The 22,787-nt window shown below is 41.5% G+C and overlaps 1 protein-coding gene across 1 annotated transcript in view; it reads right to left on the bottom strand.

Annotated features, from left to right (window-relative positions):
- Nucleotides 1–995: 995 nt before the first annotated feature.
- Nucleotides 996–22,787, bottom strand: part of ABHD4 (abhydrolase domain containing 4, N-acyl phospholipase B) — a 43,050-nt gene continuing 21,258 nt past the window's right edge. The window contains exons 3-7 of the mRNA XM_073632062.1: nucleotides 17,063–17,435; nucleotides 12,452–12,606; nucleotides 10,338–10,449; nucleotides 8,395–8,581; nucleotides 996–4,884 (exon numbers count right to left, since the gene is read on the bottom strand). Of these exons, the coding sequence (XP_073488163.1) occupies nucleotides 4,795–4,884; nucleotides 8,395–8,581; nucleotides 10,338–10,449; nucleotides 12,452–12,606; nucleotides 17,063–17,435 (917 nt within the window). The 3' untranslated portion in view covers nucleotides 996–4,794. The remainder of the gene's footprint in view (nucleotides 4,885–8,394; nucleotides 8,582–10,337; nucleotides 10,450–12,451; nucleotides 12,607–17,062; nucleotides 17,436–22,787) is intronic.

The following is a 22,787-nucleotide window of genomic DNA, read 5'->3' as shown; positions in this document are numbered from 1 at the left end:
TGATATACCGTATTTATCGGCATATAACACGCACCCCAAGTTTAGGAGGGAAGTTTAAGGAAAAAAAACTTACATTTAAATGCCCATCAATGCAGCCTCATCAGTGTTCATCTGCAGCCTTCTTAGTGCAGCCTTGCCCCAGTGTCCAGTGCAGCCTTGTCAGTGCAGCTTTGCCCCAGTGCAGAATTGTCAGTGCAGCTTTGCCCCAGTGCAGAATTGTCAGTGCAGCTTTACCCCAGTGCAGAATTGTCAGTGCAGCTTTGCCCCAGTGCAGAATTGTCAGTGCAGAATTGTCCCCAGTGGTCAGTGCAGCCTTGTCCCCAGTGCCGCCGACATACACAAGTTTAGTGTGTATTTTAAATATGGCGCCGCGGAGTTCGGAGGCACTCAGCGGCGCTTGTTCAGCTGAACGAGCGCCGCCGAGAACACAGTGACTGGGCGGAGCCGAGATACACATAGCCGAGGGTTCTCGGCGCCGTTCACAGTCACGCCCAGTCCCTATGATGGACATAACAGAGGTCCAATGGCGGGACTGGGCGGGACTGTGAACGGCGCCGAGAAGAGCCGAGAACCCTCAGCTATGTGTATCTCGGCTCCGCCCAGTCACTGTGTACTGGGCGGGGCTGTGAGCGGCGCCGAGAAGAGCCGAGAACCCTCAGCTGAACGAGCGCCGCCGAGTCCCTCCGAACTCCGCGGCGCCATATTTAAAAATACACGCAATGTGAATGTCGGCGGCGATCGCTCCAATAGATCACAAAAATAGTGGGGATCGGCGTATAACACGCACCCACGATTTTCCCCTGATTTTAAGGGGAAAAAAGTGCGTGTTATACGCGATAAATACGATAGTCAGTTGAAGAAGGTGTTTCAGCAAATCTCATAGAAGACATAAAACTCATTTGGAAGGTTTCATGAGTGCAAGATCTCTTTATTTTTAGAGTGGATTTCTGATGGTAATAATTAGTTCACATGTACAAAATGATCAACACATTAACCATTGTTACAAGACTTTATTAAAATAGAAAACAATATAAAGTTAGCGAAACTATACAATGCACCAAAATGCTGGAGGATTATTATGAAAACCATTTTTTCTTATCATAATGTAAATATTACAAACAGTCCAATAACATTATGTTCTTAATACGAAATAACCCTACACAGACCTTCATTGTTACTACAAATGACAATATATACCAGTAACACTAGTCTGTGATTAAGGATAAGACATAAAACTCAAAATGTTGTTGAAAACATTATCATGTATTAATTTCTGTATGTGGTTTATAAACTTGTTGCGGTTTTGTATTTACATATATAGATATATTTATTTATTGAACTGCATATAAATATATTCAAATTACTATTCTCTTTTATAGGAGTTTTTTAAATAATGTTTTTCTTCTATTCTTAAGCACCGGAAACAGGAATAAATGATGTGACAAAAAAAAACAAACAAGAAACTACTTCATTTCAATAAAATGAAACTCATTCGGCAGTATACAGAAGAAAGCACCAGTTATTTAGTGAAAACATTTTAACTATGTTAAACTTCCAGTTTGGAGACTGGCAAAGTTTGTTTTTTATTAGTACCATTATTTCACTATAAACTGGAGCTTTGTGGGGGCACAATGTTCTATATTTAAAAGTGCCCATTATTACAACTCTGTGCTTTATCTATTAAACTGAAGGCAATAAAAGCCGATCAGATTTCAGCTTTCACTCCTTTCTTGAAGATAGGCCAATAAAAGATGCTTTCCATTTGCAAATTTCAATAACTAGTATTAATGCTATACAATAAATCCATACAATTGTATAAAGTCTACAACCTAAGCAGCAAGATAAAGTGATTTTTGTTTTTATATCTGAAGCCTTATTACTAAGGGCGATTCGCTTTTTTGTGTTGTCTTTCTACAGCATTAACTAATCATACTACAGAATAAAACTAATCAGATGCTGTCCAACTAGTTGTAATGGTGTGATAAAATGCAAGAGCTGCTTAATCTATGTGGGCCCCCATTGTAAACACATATTGTTTACAAAAAAACGTAGGGAAATAATGTATTGAATATACTCACCTTTCAACTGGCATCTACCTGTACGCCTATGCGAATGCTTCTTCTAGCAAGATCCTGGGGATTATCAAGTAGCCTAAACTGTGCTAGAAGACGCTCCTTGCACTGTGTTGCGGTGTCATCACATGAGATTTGGGCTACTCTGCATTCCCTGGGATTTCCTCATAAGTTATTTGTTTTGTGCTTTCTTTGACATACAGGGTTTAGTACATTTTTTTTTTCAGTAAAGACCCTTTCAATAGTATATAAAAGGAGTGTTGGCACCTGTGCTCTGCCACCAACCTCAAAAGTAATGCCCACTAATTTGGCTCCTGTGTGGGGAGAAGCAGAGTGGAGGGACTAGACAAAGAAAACTGTGTTCTTATGCTACAAAACGATCACGGTTTTCAGAAAAAATACAAGGCATTTGCTCTCCCTATAATTACATTTTAAATGCATCACAAGAGTTCTTCTTTAAGTCAGTCATTCTTAAGGCCTGGTTCACACCTATGCAGGTTGCAACTTGCGTTTTTTCAATACACATTTTTGATCCATTGAAGTCTATGGAACCAAAAAAACAGAAAAAAAGTCCCTGGTCCTTTCCATAAAATGCACAGATGTGAACATGACCTATAGGAAACCATGTTAAATGGACTGTAGTGTGGTTCTGCAAAACGGAAAACGCATTAAAAAAATGCATACATGTGAACCAGGCCTAAGAACATGCCAAGCTAGTACTGCATATCACTTGTGTGACAGGTAAGGGAGCAGGTGGCATAATATATGATGGGTTATATTTGAACTATTCTCATCTCGAAGGCACTCTGTGAATATACAATGCCTGAGAGAATAAGCTATGCAGTGTATTTGCTAAAACAAGCTACAGTACGGTACAGAGGTAGAAGGTTAAGATACGATTACAGGATAATCAAGCAGTAGACAGTTAGATCCTATTTTTTAGTTGGTTGCTGCACTTTACTAATTGCATTTTTAATAATTTTGTCCATCCAATTTCACACATCCTGGTGTGATACACTTTACAGCCCTCGGATAGCAAGAGGGCCTGAAAGCAAAGAGTCCACCAGTGGTCTATCTTGCTGCTCAAAATAGAAAGGATTTGCTTGTCTGGAACATTCTACACATGGTCATACTAAAAGTGGGATGGCAGTGGAGTCAGAACGTGGATCCTAAAAATGCTAAAGGAGGAAATGCTATATAGAAGTCTCTATTTATATATTAAAATGACAACTATTATTAGCTTTATTTTTGGCCAAATTAGCAGTTTCACTAGGCCTCCCTCATTAGTCTCATTGCAGTCTATCTAATCCCCCCAAAAAAATTGTAATAGATTGCAGTTTACCAGTCCTTCGATTTGGTGGTAGCTGCATTAGTTTTCTCAGGCTTCATTTTCACCTATTAATCCTGATGATAACACACTTCTTGTCCTTGAGAGACTAAGCAATTGTCCTCCATTGTATCTATGGTAGCAGCCATGGTAGTCGCCAAGGCTGACTTCAAACATGTGTGCCTTTGTTCATCTCCATAACATGTGAGATGATGGGAGTAGTAGTTTACACAGTATAGATTACATACTTTCAGTTTAGCTGTCAGGAAGTGATGAGGACACAGCATTTTTACAAGATCACATCTAGACTGGTGGGCTGCAATATATGTAACATTTGTTGACAACACTGTTCCTCTATTATATGGAACTATAGTACAGAACAGGATCCAATATAGAACATCCCTGGAGATCTCAACTATTCCATTCTTTTTATATCCTGCCTCTCTGTTATACACATATAGGAACCAATCACATTTTAGCTTACTGAGGTTAGATCAGTAAATGTTGTCAAATATCGCCATTGGCTTCACTGCATGCCTTCTATTGAGGTTTCTTATAAATGAACGTCAGCAAGTCTTCATGTTTTCTTCTGGTAAAATGTTAATGAAGGTGATGGAACATCTCATACCACTTAAACAAATACAATTAGAACTGCAGTGCATGTGTTCAGTATTGTGAACATAAAATATACCACAGATTACACAAAGAAACAAGTTTACCATAACCTGTTCTGTCAAGTACAATATAATGAATACAAGATGCATCACTATGATAGATCTGAATATTACCTTCAAATATAACAGATTCTTTGCACATTACAGAGGTAGTTCTGGCAACAACAAACATGTAATCCACAGGTTTCTGAAAGTCACGTCCCGTTACTCATTTAAGAGCCCTCTCATTTACATAGCCACTAGAAGCTAATATTGGCATTGGTTATCCTACTAGAATGCCTACTCAGGAGCTTGTTTTTTCATTTGAGCCGGTTTATACAAGACATGCTCCTCTATTTGTGCGCTAGACGGGTTTGGCACATTAAGGTCAAACATTCATTGCTTTGAGTCCTTATAGATTCAAACTAAATAACAATCTTCAAATAATAAGTAAAAAAAAAAAAAAAAAAAAAAAAAAGACAAAGTTTGGATAACTTTTAACAGTTGGTGCTCCAATAGCAAGATCATCATCAGGCATACAGTTGGTGAATATCACCAGGAGAGGGCGCCATGCGCTGCTGTGGCACTGTGGGAAACCTACTGCATTGTAAAGATGGGCTCTAAACTATCCGGCTTAAAGAGTAAAGCGCAAAATGTGACCCATTATTGAGATTTATTATATTATTAATTTCGGTTCACACACCAGGAGCTTTTCCTTATTTTTCGATATCACAGGGTACTCTCAATCCACCGCATCACAAATCTCATCCACCACTTCATTGAAGATACTTGGTTGATCTGCATATACATGGTGGGAGGCACCTTTGATGGCCTGGGGATAGGAAAATATTACAGTGAGGTTTACCAATACATGTATATAAAGATCTAATTAAGGCATCACCACAAATAGTATCTGAATAGGTATAAAATTATCATATTTTCATAGATTACACAAAAGATAGGAGGTGATGACGTCTAGAAAGGCCCAGTTGCTTAGTAGTTTGTTTCCCATGACTATCCTCCAATACCATTTACATGCATGTTTTGCAGGTACCTCACATACTCACACATCGAAGTGTTAATGTGATAGTAAACTCTTATTTTTATTTTTTTGTTTAAAAATAACAAACATGTTATACTTACTTGCTCTGTGTAGTGGTTTTGCACAGAGCAGCCCAGATCCTCCTCTTCTTGGGTCCCTCACTGGCTCTCGACCCCTCCCTCCTGCACAGCGCCCCCACAGCAAGCAGCTTGCTTTGGGGTCACCTGATCCGAGGCTCTGTGTGTCCATTCAGACATGGAACCGCAGCCCGGCCCCACCCCCTCCCCTCATTGGCTCACTTACTTTGACAGCAGCGGGAGTCAATGGCACCCTGCTGTGCTTTTTTACAGTCCAAATACGTGCTATACTTTTAAGACTGCCACAGAAACTTATGTTGTGAAATAATTACTGCTTTGGACTAAAACTGCTATGACCACTCAATAAGCCATGATTGACCATGTGAGCCCCAGCATCCCATAATGCCCCCTGTGTACTGGCATCTTTGTACCACTGCTGTATGAACAAACACTTATTATTAAAGTGTATGTAAAACTATAACAATACATTTATCTTATTTGCTCCCCAAATAGTCTGTTAAATATACCATAACCCTGTTAGAAATGCAAAAAATTAAAAATAATAAATTCTGTTTGTACATTCAGAAAACGTGTGAGCTAATAACAGCCAGTGCGCTCTTACTCTGTGACTACTTAACGGAGTTAGCTGGGAACAATGCTAACTATTAACTACAAAACACCTCCCTTATGGAAGAGAGGGAGGTGTTATATAGTCCTAACACACACCCTTCCAAGGAAGGCTAGAAACACCTCCTAGATGGGGGAAGGAAAAAAGAAAGAAAGAAGGAAGAAGAAAAGAAGAAGCCAACTTCAGCGATCACATCTAAGCTGCAATACATTACATTTTCATTGCTGAGTTTTAATACAAATTGAAAACCCAACTCCATGACAATGAAAAAACACCCACTCTTCAACCCCCACCTCCTGCACTGCAAGGGTTATTTGCTCGTTGTCTAGGGGTATAGGATTAAAGCGATTGTGAAGGCAGAAGATTTTTTATCCTAATGCATTCAATGCATTAAGATAAAAAACCTTCTGTGTGTAGCAGCCTCCCCAGCACCCCCCTAATACTTACATGAGCCCCCTCTCTATTCAGTGATGTCCACGAGTGCCTGGCTATCTGGGACTCTCCCTCCTGATTGGCTGAAACAGGTCATTGGCTAACTGACTGACAGAAGTGGGAGCCAATCAGGAGAGAGAGGGGGTGGGGGACGAACCAGGGGTCTGTGTCTGAATGGACACAGGGAGCTGTGAATCGGCTCGGGTGCCCCCATAGCAAGCTGCTTGCTGTGGGGGGCACTCGACAGGAGGGAGGGGCCAGGATAGCCGAAGAGAGACCAGAGACGAGGAAGATCTGGGCTGCCCTGTGCAAAAACCACTGCAACAGAACAGGCAAGTATAACATATTTGTTATTTTTATATAAAAAAAAAAAATTGAGACTTTACAAGCACTTTAAAAGGAGTAAGCACTTACCATATTCTGAAATCACCTAGACATACCTAGCAATTAAAAGTGGTTGTAAACCCTCACGTATACCCAGTGAAGTGACTGGCCTCGGGTGATACACAGAGATGAAACAGATCCTCCTACATAAGTTGTACCTGTTTATCTGCATCTATTTTCACTGCATCCGTCACGGTCACCTTTTAAATATAATTGTCTGATTTTTTTCCCTAAACTTAATAGCACCAGGAAGGAGCTGTCATTCGAGCCTATCACTAAATTAAACAAAGGAGTGGGGGTCATCGGGTGATGTCACTTGGTGACCCCGCCCCTTTGTTTAATTTAGAGGCGGCCCGAATGACAGCTCCTTCTCGGCGCTATTAAGTATAGAAAAAAAAAAGACCCGACAATTGCATTTAAAAGCCGACAGTGACAGTCATCATCGACAAGTGAGGGAGCCTGTCCGTACAGACTGCCCCCTCACTGTATATACTGCTCTGTCCTGTCCCTCTCCTTACACACACTGCCCCCCCCCCCCAAATGACAGCTCCAAAATGTAAGGGAAAAAAAGCCGGCTATTACATTTAAAAGCAGAACATGACAGTCAGTGCCAGCAAGCGAGGGAGCCTGTCTGTACAGACTGCCCCACACCTATCAACCAATGCAAAAAACGGATGCAACAACGGACCGTTCTTCCATTTACATCCGTTTTTCGTCCGATCCTTTTTTTTTTTTTTTTTAAACGGATCAAAAATTCAAAAATAGGGCTTTCATACGTTCAAAAAAAAAAAACGGATGTTAACTGAAGCGGATGAAAACAGATGAAAATAGATGATCATCCATTGTCATCCGTTTTTCCATAGAAATGCATTGATGTCCGTTTTTCATCTGTCAACGGATAGAGGAAAAACAGACGAACAGTCCGTATGTGTGAAAGGGGCCCAAGAGACAAGTACACACTAGAAATGAATATGCTTTGTTCATATTTCATGTGTGAGGTTTACAACCACTTTACCCTCACGGAGTTGGTGGTTAGGTATAGTATATGTGTTCACATGGCAGTAGCTCACAGGCCCAAAGTAGCATTTGTTCTGCAGAGCTGGGTAAGCTCAATATAGAGGATTCCAGCATGCACATACATATAGGAAACTTTGTGCCCGTGAAAACCTGCTGTACAAAAACATAGGAGGTGATATTCAAGTGTTCAGTTTTTAGTTGTGCTTAATAAAGATGTATTCATATGGGTAATGCTTGTGTTGTGGCAGATGCAACCTGTGCCACCTTTTCTAGGTTTGATCAATCCTAAAACTTAAATCGTGAATTAGTTACAATTTTTTCAAGATAATATGTTGTGCTTGTATAGCCAATCTATATGGGACAGTTATATAATCTACTGTTAAAGGATGGCACAGCTCACAGATGCACATCAACGGGTCTCATCTCTTGGCGATACATGACGGGTTGATTCTCACCAAACTACTAATACATTTATTGAAAACTCATGTAGAGACAGGGGCCTACAATTACTCTGGTCTCTACATGAAATTTCAATAAAGACATTAAGAACAGCTCAGGGAGTACAGTAATTTACTAGCGGAACAAATTATATTATACTGAAGTCATAGTAACAAAAATGGTTAAAGCGTATTTAAACCCAAGAACAAAAATGGAATATATTAGAGTTTACAGGTCCGTAGATAGAATCACAGAACATGCCAAAAAATATAGCATCAGTTATCTGATGTTTGCAGACAGAATCCATCTTTTTCAGGCTCTTACCAGTGTATGCACATAAGAGTCAGGTCGTAGTTCTTTAGCCTTTTCACCCGTGCTGCTGTCAATCCAGGTCTCTGCCCCATAGATGAATGTGATGGGAAGGCTTTTAGGAATCAAATTAAGACGAGGCAACATTGGTCGCTTAGCCCAGCCAAACCTCTCCATCATGGTTTTGAAAGCACTCTCACCACTAACAGGAACATAAAGGAAAAGTTCATGATAAATTTTACACCATGTACAAAGATACATGGCAAATAATCCAGCTATTCTCTAAGTGCCACCCAACTGCATAATGTTTAATAACTGAATCGGCTATGTTAGCATAAGTGATGCATATGCCAACAAAAGCAAAATCTATTTCTGGTTTGTACACGTTTCAGATATGTACATGGGCTGCAACAGAAACACAGTATATATGCTGATGGCCTTCTCTGACAGCACAACATGGTGAGTTTCCCTTACTTGCCCATCTGGAAGCAGGCCTATGTACACTTTTTTCATTAGACTCATCAAAAGTTAGTAAGCTACTCACATGGAGCCGTTTGGTTGAGGCAATGTATAGCATGGAATGCTATACATCCTCCAGGCACTGCTTGCCTGCATGGGCGAAAACCCAACATAGATCCATTGTCCAGGTACAAGCATATTTGAACTTGTGCAGAATGTTCTTGGACTGCACGGACTTTCTCAACCATTGGTCATCTGCTTTAAAAGGCTATAGTGATATTACATGTGCTGGAAGATTTTCATTTTTTCTTAAGCCAGCCATAGATAGATCGAACTTTGGGCAGTTTAGCAGGGATACATGTGTGGCCGTTCTCATTCAACAGAAGTTAATTCTTAGATTGACTTCTGCTGAACAGGAATGTTTGAAAACTTTTGTCGCTACGTGGCTGCAGCTGCTGATCGTTGTATTCTGATGCTGGCTAAAAAAAAAAAAAAAAAAAAAAGGGAGGAGGATCTATGGTACCCACAATCCCATAAATGTCTTAAGCTTTCCTCCTAATTCTTGAAGTATGCCTGCTCCCCTAACCCTGACTTGACAGGTAGTACCTGAAATCTGGCCTTAACCTTCTACTACAGGGGTCTCAAACTGGTGGCCCTCCAGATTTTTGCAAAACTACAAATCCCATGAGGCATTGCAAGGCTGACAGTTACAAGCCTGACTCCCACAAGCTGAGGCATGATGGGACTTGTAGTTTTGCAACAGCTGGAGGGCCGCCAGTTTGAGACCCCTGCTCTACTATAAAGATTCCAGATGCCTAACCTCCCAAACACATTGTTCCACCTTTACTCATCACTTCATCAGTTAGAGGTGCAGTAAATACTGCACTCTTCAACTTCAGTTATCACCAGGTACAATGACAGGAGGTCGAATTAGCAGCTATATACTATACTCTTGATAATAATTAAGACCTTTTTTTTTTTTTAATCTGAGGTCATCTTATATTAACCTGGTCTAAGTTGGTTTTATCCTCCCTTAGGCTGGTTTCACACCTATGAATTTTTAGTGCTTTTTGCATTTTGCAGATTTGCACTACAGAACATGCTCCATAGGAAATCATGTTAAATGGACTGTATTGCAAATCTGCAAAATGCAAAAAGCACTAAAACTGCATAGGTGTGAATCCAGCCTTATACAATGTATGACACAATCTTTTGAGTAGTTAGATCCATGCTAAAATTGTTTTAGTTAAACTACTTTAGTTTATGTTGGAACTACAATTTAATATTATTACCATATATGTGATCTTTTCTTTTGCTGGCATCATATGTACACTAATTGTTAAAATACAATAAACAAAATTTAAAGCTCTATGTGAAGTGGAATCATAAAAACATGAAACACCAGGCATCTAAAACATGTAAAAATTATGTAAAATAAGCAAATTTTACAATGAGAATTAAAAAATAACTTAAAAACAAATCTTTTCAATTCAACCTACCTTGGTGTCTGAGCATTGCAGTGGTAAATGTATTCCATTATGGTGTCGTCCTCAAAGAACTCCTCAAATTTCCTTTTTAAGTCTGGACGAAATCTTTGCACCAATCTCGGACCTGGTAATTAACAGTTAGACAGCTGAACATGTGTTGCCTCTTTTCAAGGCCAAAATATAGTATCTTTTAGCAACTTATTTAATAGTATATATTACACATGCTTTAAATTTCTTCACCAATATATCTAAATTTACCAAAATGAAAAATTTGATTGAATACATAGGTCGCTACCTTTTGGGGGTATGAAGGGATACACTTTTGCCTGGACTCACAAGTGTACGTAAATGACCACAAAACCCATTCTGTGAATTTTTCCAGTCCAAAATTAGTGCATCCTTAAATTTCATAGCAACGTGTATATCGGCAGCAGAACCCAGTGTCTACACTTATTTAACCCCTTGTAACCAGTGCCTCTCAGCCCTTTAAAGGGTTTAGGATGCCAGGAGGTGGGGCAGGGCTTAGGATCATGTGAACGACATGAATGACTGTCACATGATTGGAAAGCTTTTCGTTAGCTGCCAGTAACTGTGTTGGGAGCGCACAGGGCGCACTCTTGGCACAGCTGTTTTTGCACTGATGCACACAAATATGCAGCCTCTCAGCGCCAAGGCCCACCCGCCAAAAGGCCACATATTTGTGTGTGAGCGGCGCCAAGAGGTTAAAGAAGAAGCGTCTCGTAGACTGCATGCCTGAAACTTCAAATGGCCTTCTCTAATGCTACATTAAAGTGACACTAAACGATATCCTTAATCTCCAAAAATAATCCATACACATCTGCTTAATGACCCTGTAATCTATTTTTCAGAAAATGGTTTCTTCAGTGGAGGAAGGCTACATTCCTACATACAGTGAGACCATGGAGAACGAATGTAGCCACCTTCTCACAGAAGGTTTGATCAGCAGGAATAAAAAAAATTGGGGGGAGGCTGAGAGCAATAGAAGGGATTTTAGTGGCACAACAGCAATCCAATGAGTCGACCTAACATTCAGTGCAACAATGTGTACCTGTCTGTACTAGTTCAAAATGTTACTTTTCAATGCAGATTTGCTTTTCTGGTGTGATCACTTCTCACAGCTATATACAGTGATACATCATATACTGCTTTGAGGGCCAGTTCACACCACGTGCAGTCCAGTGCGTTTTTTTTTCTGCATCAAAAATGCATGAAATGATTTTCAATGGCAGAGTTCACACCAGTGCTTGCAGTTTCAGTTCCATAAAAAAATAAAATAATGTAGAATATGCTGCATTTTTCCTGCACTGGAACGCTGTAAAATGCATCAATAACGCACCTAAATGCATTAAAAACGCACTGGAAATGCACCTAAATGCATCAAAAACACACAAACGCACATGTCCTTATTTAAAGGGTTAAGAAAAAAAAGAGGGGAAAAAAAAAGCAATGGACTGCATCAAAAACACACTGGAACTTATCAAAAATGTGCATGCAGAAAAGCATCTGGAATGCATCCAGACTGCATTTCTATGGTGTGAACTGGCCCTAAATCAAAGACATGATGTAGATCTACTTCGCGTTAATAGGTATTTTTAAGCATTTGTAATGACAATATCAGATTTGTTGCCTCTGAAGCCTGCTTGGTTTCCATGGTATCCAATAAACTATTAGACAGAATAGTAAATGCAGTGTACTATAGTTTTTAGAACCCCAGGGGTCCCCTTTCTCAGGTACTAGGTATACAGTGATTGTATTCCACTGGTAGGGCTTGCTTTATCTTTACCTTCTTAATTTAGGTCATGGATCGTCTCTGGAAAGGTTTCACCTCATACATATCTAACAGAATCCATTGGGGGTAACCTTCATATTGTAATTCTTAAACAATGGATTCTTACTTTTCCTGTTCCATTTTCCATAAAAGTAAAAAAACAGAAAAATCCACCAGGAAGGAAAGATTTGCCTCGTAATGGTGATCATATGGGGCTGCAACAATGGCCATTCAGTTTCTGCAATAGATGCTGGAGTCTGGACTGAGCGCACCTATTTTTTTTGGGGGGGGGGCTGCTTCCTTAACCAGTATGTGTACATTAATAGTAAGAACTCACCCCAAGGTCCTGCTGCTCTCACAACAGCCAAAGGATTGGATCGTCCAAGAACTGCAGCAATAGCTTTAACCCATGCTGGGGGAGAACGCACCTCACTGGGGTCTGTTGGCAAGGCTGGGAAGCCCCATGGATCAACAAGAATGAGATGTTTCACTCTGAAATGTGTGAAATAAACAGAATAAAATGTACATATGGGCAAGAATTTCTTGCATGGCAATAGAATCAGTGACGGAAATGATCCACAAAAATGGCAAAAATTATATATACATACACACACAGTATCTCACAAACGTGAGTACATCCCTCACATTTTTATAAATATTTTATTGTATCTTTTCATGTGACAACACTGAAGAAATGAGACTTTGTTACAAATGTAAAGTAGTGAGTGTACAGCTTGTATAACAGTGTAAATTTGCTGTCCCCTCAAAAGAACTCAACACAGCCATTAATGTCTAAACCGCTGGCAACAAAAGTGAGTACACCCCTAAGTGAAAATGTCAAACTGGGCCCAATTAGCCATTATCCCTCCCCGGTGTCATGTGACTCGTTAGTGTTACAAGGTCTCTGGTGTGAATAGGAAGCGAGTGTGTTAAATTTTGTGTTATCGCTCTCACTCTCTCAAACTGGTCACTGGAAGTTCAACATGGCACCTCATGGCACAGAACTCTCTGAGGATCTGAAAGAAAGAATTGTTGCTCTACATAAAGATGGCCTAGGCCAGTGATGGCGAACCTTGGCACTCCAGATGTTTTGGAACTACATTTCCCATGATGCTCATGCAGTCTGCAGTGTAGATGAGCATCATGGGAAATGTAGTTATTATTCAATATTATTATTCAATATTTATATAGCGCCAACAGTTTACGTAGCGCTTTACAACTTGAGGGTAGACAGTACAAATACAATACAATTTGATACAGTAGGAATCAGAGGGCCCTGCTCCTTAGAGCTTACAATCTAAGAGGGAAGGTCAAGAGATACAAGAGGTAATAACTGTGGGTGATGTGCTGATTGAGGAGATAAATGTACAGTTGTTAGGTGGGGGCCAGATAGGCTTCTCTGAAGAGATGAGTTTTCAGGGATCGTCTGAAAGTGGATAAGGTAGGAGAAAATCAGACGGATTGGGGAAGAGCATTCCAGAGGATGGGGGAGGCTCTGGAGAAGTCCTGAAGGCGAGCATGGGATGAGGTGACAAGGGAGTTTGAGAGCAGGAGGTCTTGGGAGGAGCGAAGAGAACGATTAGGTTGGTATTTTGTGACTAGGTTAGAGATGTAGCTAGGGGCCAGGTTGTGGATGGCTTTGTAAGTTATAGTTAGTATCTTGAATTTAATTCGGTGACTGAGTGGCAGCCAATGGAGGGATTGGCAGAGGGGTGTAGCAGACGCTGAGCGGTTTGTGTGGTGGATGAGCCTGGCCGCAGCGTTCATGATGGACTGAAGTGGGGATAGCCTATTTAGAGGTAAACCAATGAGGAGGGAGTTGCAGTAGTCAAGGCGGGAGATGACCAGGGAGTGGATTAGAAGCTTTGTGGTGTCATTGGTTAGGAAGGGGCGTATCTTGGAGATGTTGCGAAGACAGAGGCGGCAAGCTTTGGATAGTGATAGAATGTGGGGTCGAAAGGTTAGTTCAGAGTCCAGGATTACACCTAGGACCTTGGCGTGGGGAGATGGGTTGATAGTTGAGCCGTTGATCTTGACAGGGAGATCAGGGGAAGTGGCATCTGAGGGAGGAAATATCATGAGCTTGGTTTTGGATAGGTTGAGTTTAAGAAAGTGATGTGACATCCAGGCTGATATGTCTGCTAATAAGTTGGTAATGCGTGAGGAGACAGATGGAGAGAGCTGGGGGGTGGAGAGATAGATTTGGGTGTCATCAGCGTAGAGATGATATTTAAAGCCGTGGGAGGCAATCAACTGACCCAAGGAGGTGGTGTAGATTGAGAAAAGGAGAGGTCCGAGAACAGAACCTTGGGGGACCCCGACGGAAAAAGGAAGAGGAGAGGAGGAAGTAGAGTTGTAAGTGACACTGAAGGAGCGGTGGGATAGGTAGGATGAGAACCAGCGAAGAGTACAGTCACGGAGACCAAAGGAGTGGAGTTTTTTTAAGGAGGAGGGGGTGGTCCACTGTGTCAAAGGCAGCAGAGAGATCCAGGAGAAGTAGTACAGAATAGTGTCCATTGGCTTTAGCCATTAGTAGGTCATTTGAGAGTTTAAGGAGAGCAGTTTCCGTGGAGTGTTGAGGGCGAAAACCGGACTGAAGGGGATCAAGAAGTTTATTCATGGTCAGATGGTCGCTTAATCGGTTGTAGACCAGTCTTTCAAGAAGTTTGGAGGAGAAGGAGAGTAAGGAGATGGGACGTAAGTTGTTGAGATTGGTGGGATCCAGTGAGGGCTTTTTTAGTATGGGGGTGACTAGCGCATGTTTTAGAGAGTTTGGGAAGATGCCACAAGAGAGGGAGAGGTTGAAAATGTGAGTTAGAGAGCGTAGAATCGAGTCAGAGGGTGAGCGTAGCATTTGCGAGGGAACAGGATCCAGGGGGCAAGTGGTTAGATGAGTGCTAGATAAAAGTTTAGCAAGTTCCAAAACATCTGGAGTGCCAAGGTTCGCCATCACTGGCCTAGGCTATAAGATTGCCAAGACCCTGAAACTGAGCTGCAGCACGGTGGCCAAGACCATTCCACTCAGAACAAGCCTCGTCATCGCCAAAGAAGTTGAGTGCAACTGCTCAGTGTCATATCCAGGAGGTTGTCTTTGGTTAATAGAGGTTGTCTTTGGGTCAGCCTGTCAGTGCCCAAGCCATACTGCATCAAATTGGTCTACATAGCAGTCATCCCAGAAAGAAGCCTCTTCAATGGATGATGCACAAGAAAGCCCAAAAACAGTTTTCTGAAGACAAGCAGTCTAAGGACATGGATTACTGGAACCATGTCCTGTGGTCTGATGAGACGAAGATAAACTTATTTGGTTCAGATGGTGTCAAGCGTCTGTGGCGGCAACCAGGTGAGGAGTACAAAGACAAGTGTGTCTTGCCTACAGTCACGCATGGTGGGGGGGGCTGCATGGGTGCTGCCGCCACTGGGGAGCTACAGTTCTTTGAGAGAACCATGAATGGCAACATGTACTGTGACATACTGAAGCAGAGCATGATCCCCCTCCCTTCGGAGACTGGGCTGCAGGGCAGTATTCCAACATGATAACGACCCCAAACACACCTCCAAGATGACCACTGCCTTGCTACAGAAGCTGAGGGTAAAGGTGATGGACTGGCCAAGCATGTCTCCAGACCTAAACCCTATTGAGCATCTGTAGGGCATCCTCAAAACGGAAGGAGGAGGAGCGCAAGGTCTCTAACATCCACCAGCTCCGTGATGTCATCATGGATGAGTGGAAGAGGACTCCAGTGGCAACCTGTGAAGCTCTGGTGATCTCAATGCCCAAGAGAGTTAAGGCAGTGCTGGAAAATAATGGTGGCCACACAAAATATTGACACTTTGGGCCCAATTTGGACATTTTCACTTAGGGGTGTACTCACTTTTGTTGCCAGCGGTTTAGACATTAATAGCTGTGTGCTGAGTTATTTTGAGGGGACAGCAATTTTACTGTTATACAAGCTGTACACTCACTACTTTATATTGTAACAAAGTGTCATTTCTTCAGTGTTCTCACATGAAAAGATATAGTAAAATATTTACAAAAATGTGGGGGGTGTACTCACTTTTGTGAGAAACCGTATTTACTTTTGTGCTAAGGTTTTGGCTAGACCTATTCTTTCTTTTAGGAATGTAATATAAGCTGTACACACACTTGAGCAGTGGAGGACACTCTGCTGCTTGAGAAGTAAGCAATGTTGCCACATCCATTAACAGCTGGACAGTTTCCATTGCATTATACATATGTAGAAGTGTTTAATTTGGCTTACAGACTGTAACAGAAGGTTATTATTGATAATAAAAAGATGAACTTTCAACATTCTGAAAAATATGGATTTTCATTCCATATCCTCACACTAATGCCGCGTACACACGAGCGGACTTTACGGCAGACTTTGCCCGGCGGACGGGATTTCGTCGGACAATTCGATCGTGTGTGGGCTCCAGCTGACTTTGTTTTCTCAAAAGTTGGACGGACTTAGATTTGAAACACGTTTCAAATCTATCCGACGGACTCGAGTCTGGTCGAAAAGTCCGCTCGTCTGTATGCTAGTTCAACGGACAAAAAGCCACGCTAGGGCAGCTATTGGCTACTGGCTATGAACTTCCTTATTTTAGTCCGGTCGTACGTCATCACGTATGAATTCGATGGACTTTGGTTGATTGTGTGTAGGCAAGTCCGTTCATTCAGAAAGTCCGCCGGGCAAAGTCTGCCGTAAAGTCCGCTCGTGTGTACGCGGCATTAGGCTACTTTTTAGTGTTAGTGTACCAGCATGTCCAATTTCATTCAGCAACAATATGGTAGCTACCATATTTGAATTCCAGAAGCTCACACCACCAAAAGCTGACCGATTAACTTTATAGGCAGTTCATGCTTTTTATTTCTTTAAAAACAATAGAAAATCTGAGATTTGTGTTGTCCTGACTTAAAAGAAAGCAGCTTCTTGCATTTGCTCACCTCTGTGGGTATTTTGTAGAATACGATGTAGCTAGGAATCCACCCATGCTATGCCCCAGGAGAATCATGTCCTTAATTCCCATCTCCTCTCTCCACTGCTCAATGGATGATACAAACAGCTCTTCTGCTGCTTCTGGGTCACTTGGAAAGGTTGGTCGGGAGCTACGCCCAAATCCCAATAAATCAAAAGCATAGAGAGCCCGCCGTGAGCTAAGGCGGTCTATGTTTTGAATCCAAAGTCCTATCCCACCTCCAAAACCATGAACCATCACTAAAGGTGTCTTTTCCCGTAGCTCTGGGCTCACTGTCAAGGTCCAAATCTTGTTCTGATCCGGTAAAGAGACATAACCTGCAGAGAATCGGTTCTTGATACCTACAGAGATAAAGGACAGGAATATACCAGATGAATATATGAATGTTGTATTTTTTTTTAATAATGAAGTGGATAGTGCAATTATTATAAAAGTGCAGAAACCCAAATCAAACAGATCAGCTTACTGTAGTCACATTAGGTAAACTAGATTTAAAACCTAACCTAACTCTAAAGCATTATATATATATATATATATATATATATATATATATATATATATATATATATATATATATATATATATATATATACCATTTTTTTTCAATACAGTACTATATTCACACACTATCAAGCATAGCATTTATCAAGGTGGGTTCACCCATGGTGACAACAGTGGAATATAGTCACATAATGTGTGTTGAAACAGCTACTTGCAGTCTATTGGAAAACCATGGGGGAGATTTACTAAACATAGGGTTCAACGAATCTGGTGCAGCTGTGCATAGTAACCAATCAGCTTCTAAATTCAACTTGTTCAATAAACAAGTTTGACAGTAAAACCTAAAAGCTGATTGGTTACTCTGCACCACATTATGTGTGCACCAGGTTTAGTATATCTCGGCTGTGACATGGTGACAATGCAGGAGCACAACTGTGAGACAGGGACAGAGCACTATCAGCTTATAACAGAAGTGCCTAAACATTAACATTCATGGCAGGATCACCAAAGCTGAAGATGTAAAAATATTAAAAATTACTTTTGAACTAAGACTAACATGTTAACATTTATGACATTGGATTTACATATACTTTAATTCTTATAGTTTGGGATTTAACTAATTGCACATTAGTAACATTTAAATTGACTTAAAGTGTTCCTAAACCTAGGACCCTGCATTCACTATATCAGGTCTCCCACAGTACACAGAACATGGAAATTAATCGTTTTAGTAAATATAAACTGCTAAATACCTCTTCTCATCAGCAGTTCTATCAGTGTCTTTTTAAAGCTTGTATGAGGAGTTTTCAATATGCTCTGACTGTCCTATGAGGCTGCAGGACTCCTGTCCCTCTGTCTAGACCGTGCTGATTGGCCCTGTGCTGATTACATGCACCCTCCAGAGAACAAAAAAAAAACCCTCTAGCAATACACACCAAACTAAGCATGTGCAGAGTGCCCTCAAGGCTCTGTTCTATCAGGAGATGGTTGGGGACAGTGGAAGAAAGGGAGAAGCAGAGAAGACAGGATCAAACCGCCTTTTTACACAATGCACAGGATTAACCCCTTAGGTTCCAAAGTGAGTATAACAAGCATGCTTTACTGCATATACAGACTGATTTTACTGTTGCGGGTTTAGTAACACTTTAAAGTGGGTGTAAACCCACTTTAAAAAAAAAAAATAAATAACACCTGCAAGACAAAGACATAATGAGCTAGTATGAATAGCATACTAGCTCATTATGTAATACTCTGAGATCGAAGCCCTCGCTGCGGTGCCCATACACTGCTATGGCGGCCCACATCACTCCCGGGGGTTACTTCCGGGTATTGTGGCTTCAGCACTGTGATTGGCCAGAGCCGCGATGATGTCACTCCCGCACCGTAATGGCACACTCACTGAAGCAACGGCACATATGTGCCATTACTTCAGTTTGTGTCAGTGCGAAGGTGCCGATGACGTCGGCACAAGCAAATACAGGAGATTAACTGGGTAGCTACAGGTAAGCCTTATTATAGGCTTACCTGTAGCACAAAGTGGTCTGTAAGGGTTTACAACCACTTTAAGCTCATGCAGTTTGGGTATTTTTCAAACGCACTATAGCACAGATGGAAATAACCACTAAATTTGCCATATCTGATTGCAGCAGTAAAAATCTATGACCTAAAGCCCTTTGGGCTCTTGACCCATGGGGGGAGATTTACTAAAACTGCACACCAAATCTGAAGCAGTTGTGCATAGTAACCAATCAGCTTCCGGGTTTTATTGCCAAAGCTAAATTGAACAAGCTGTATTTAGAAACCGATTGGCTACCATGCACAGCTACACCAGATTCTGAGTGCTCCAATTTTAGTAAATCTCCCCCAATTTATGCTATACTGTCATTCATCTCTGAATACAGGTCCCAGCAACCAGTGGTAAGTCACATCCATCTACTTTTTCTCTTACCCCCATTTTTTAGTCTTAAAACAAATTGAACAAAAAGAGGCCATTAGCATGGTCCACATTCAAGGGATCCAACATCGATTTTGTTCATGCTATGTAATCATAATACATATATAGTACACAGTTTCACTAAAATATGATGGAATTTGGCAAATGTTCTCACTGCCTATTGTGCATTGGGCAAATAGGTCTCAGTTTTGCCTCTCACGATAGTACCAGCAGTTTCCCCAGATTCGAGGAGGACCACACATAAAAAGACTGTACTCAGACCCTGTTGTAAGGGACCCAACAAGGTACAATTATTTTTTGGCCATTTATTCTCAATCCAGCAAGACCAGCAATTTTATAATACATAAGCCTTAGCAGCTGCAATTTTACCAACAACTTTACAAACTGATCATGAGCACGCAACCTAGGCAACAAATCATACTACAGTATCAAGTGGTCACAAATATAGGGATTCCTACACTTGTTAAAGGGATTATGTTTTCTTATTTAGTAGAAGCCTTATTAAAAAAAAAAAAAAAAAAAAAAAAAAAAAGGTGTTGCTTAAATGCACTGCATTTTTCATGACTGTTGGATAACAGATGTTATACCCTTATACTAAAAAACCCCCTCATACTTTCTATCCCCAATAAACCAGACCACACCAACCTTGGAGTATAAAAAGGCCGTAGCAGCCTACTTTTATTTAAACAATATATATAATTATAACTTTCTTATAAAACTCTGTCATCAAAATAATCAACAATAAAAACATCTGTTATTCCCTGAAAAACTTTAAACTAAAGAGCGTTGGTCTGCGCTGTCGCTTAAAATCAATTCTGATGGTCATCACCCACGTAGCACTGCGGTACTTCTCAACTATCTCAACTATCTCAACTATGCCTCAAGCCGACAAGCTGGCTCAGAGACTAACAATTCCCGCAGTGCCCCATTATCACTTCCCGGTTAACCTCCGTTAACCGGGAACCAAAAAACCTCCGGATCTATAACACCGTTAGATCCCCCACTTACTTTTTCCATCTTCCTTCCTTTTCACAGACCAACGCCCGCCACTGCCACGACTATTCGTCCTCCATTACCTGTTGAAGACAATCAAACAACTTCCCCTATACCTACCTTTATCCCAGCACAAAAAAGGGGCGGCTGGGCGGGAACTTTCTTCTAGCCTTCTGTTAACCCCTCCCAGGTTAAGCTTCTTATATATGACCCCTCCCTTCCTGTCCCTCCCCCTCGGCTCCATTTTAAACAACCCTTCCACACTGTTACCACCGTCATGCACCCCCTCCATTTCATGCATTTCATGCTGCATTTCGGGACTTCCTTGACTGTTGGATAACAGATGTTATACCCTTATACTAAAAAACCCCCTCATACTTTCTATCCCCAATAAACCAGACCACACCAACCTTGGAGTATAAAAAGGCCGTAGCAGCCTACTTTTATTTAAACAATATATATAATTATAACTTTCTTATAAAACTCTGTCATCAAAATAATCAACAATAAAAACATCTGTTATTCCCTGAAAAACTTTAAACTAAAGAGCGTTGGTCTGCGCTGTCGCTTAAAATCAATTCTGATGGTCATCACCCACGTAGCACTGCGGTACTTCTCAACTATCTCAACTATGCCTCAAGCCGACAAGCTGGCTCAGAGACTAACAATTCCCGCAGTGCCCCATTATCACTTCCCGGTTAACCTCCGTTAACCGGGAACCAAAAAACCTCCGGATCTATAACACCGTTAGATCCCCCACTTACTTTTTCCATCTTCCTTCCTTTTCACAGACCAACGCCCGCCACCGCATCCTACGAGTAATACCTTACTCTTGGATGCCCCTCCACACCCTCATGGCTCGCTGTATGCCATCCTGCAATCCCAACATCCACAAATCTATCCCCACGTCATTAAGATGGACCCCATCAGCTCTCAGATATCTCCATGTTTCGAATTCCAATTCAGGATGTCTGATCGCTAAACAACCATTGCGTGCCATAAATTTGCTCACCTCTCTATTAATCTTTTTTCTGGCCCGATTCACACCATCCACTGACCTAGCCATTCTCCAAGATGTCCTAGCCACCATATCCGACCATATCAAAATAGTCTTGGGAAATAATTCCTTCAAGCGCCCTAAATCTCTTTTCATATCCCTCGTGATGTCTACCATGGATCTGATGCTTAGATCATTCCCTCCAACGTGTAAAATTAACACATCAGGTGGTCCTTCCCGCAGGGCATATTTCTGTACCTCAGGAAACAATCTACTCCACAACATTCCGGGTATCCCCAACCATTTAATATAAACCTCCCTTCTATCAAAACCTAACTGCCTGCCCTCCCAACGAGCATCCCCCCTTCTTGCCCCCCAACACACATAAGAATGGCCCATAATCCAGACCATTCCTGGCGTCGCTCCTGTAAATAGAAGAAGACAAGAAAAGACTCCACTAAAACACTATCTTCCAATAAAAAACCTTTTATAACTAAACTCTATTACAATCCTGTTCCCCTATTTCCTTCCAACTCCACCACCAAATGAGGCCTAACGTAAGACCTGAACCTGTGCGATTCCCACCTTCCAATTCGTTTCACCGCCTCCACATCTAGCCCATTTCTGGCTGCTTCAGTGGCCGCTCCTATCCTAAACGAGTGGGATGAAAAATCTTTTTCCTGCAAGCCTACTCCCTTCAGACATCTTCTAAAAACTGTTACGAATTGAAATTTTGATAAAAAACTACCGTCCGCGTGCATTAAGAAAGGACCGTGCACATATGGACGAACTTGTAAGTACTGCTCAACTGTGTCCACCGGGCACAGGCAGGAGCCCTGAATCGGGTAAACCCTCACTATCCTGCCTTTCCCCAATTGATCGGTTTTTGACCTCTGTACCAACAGCGTTAAACCTCCCCTCTCCACCTGAACTTCCTGCCATCCCAAACCACCTTGAACCTTTTTTGACGGACTCACCAGCTCGCTTATCCTGAATGCTCCAAAAAAGGCCAAAACAAATGCCACCTTAAACAATGCTACTTCGTACTCTGAAACGCATACCTCCCCCAACTTTGCTACAATCCTCCCCAAAATTTCGAACGTAACTGGCCTTCTGGAATCCCTCTTGATTCTCCTCTTCCTATACCCCTTTAGCGCTTGACGCACCCAAAATTCTTTAGTGACGTCCTTCAGACCTTGTAGCTTAAAGAGAAAGGCCAAACCCGCTAACTGAGTATTTAACACTGCT

The sequence above is a fragment of the Aquarana catesbeiana genome, linkage group LG01, assembly GCF_042186555.1.
Source record: "Aquarana catesbeiana isolate 2022-GZ linkage group LG01, ASM4218655v1, whole genome shotgun sequence".
NCBI classification, from domain to species: Eukaryota; Metazoa; Chordata; class Amphibia; order Anura; family Ranidae; genus Aquarana; species Aquarana catesbeiana.
This window is presented reverse-complemented; position numbering and strand designations above follow the sequence as displayed.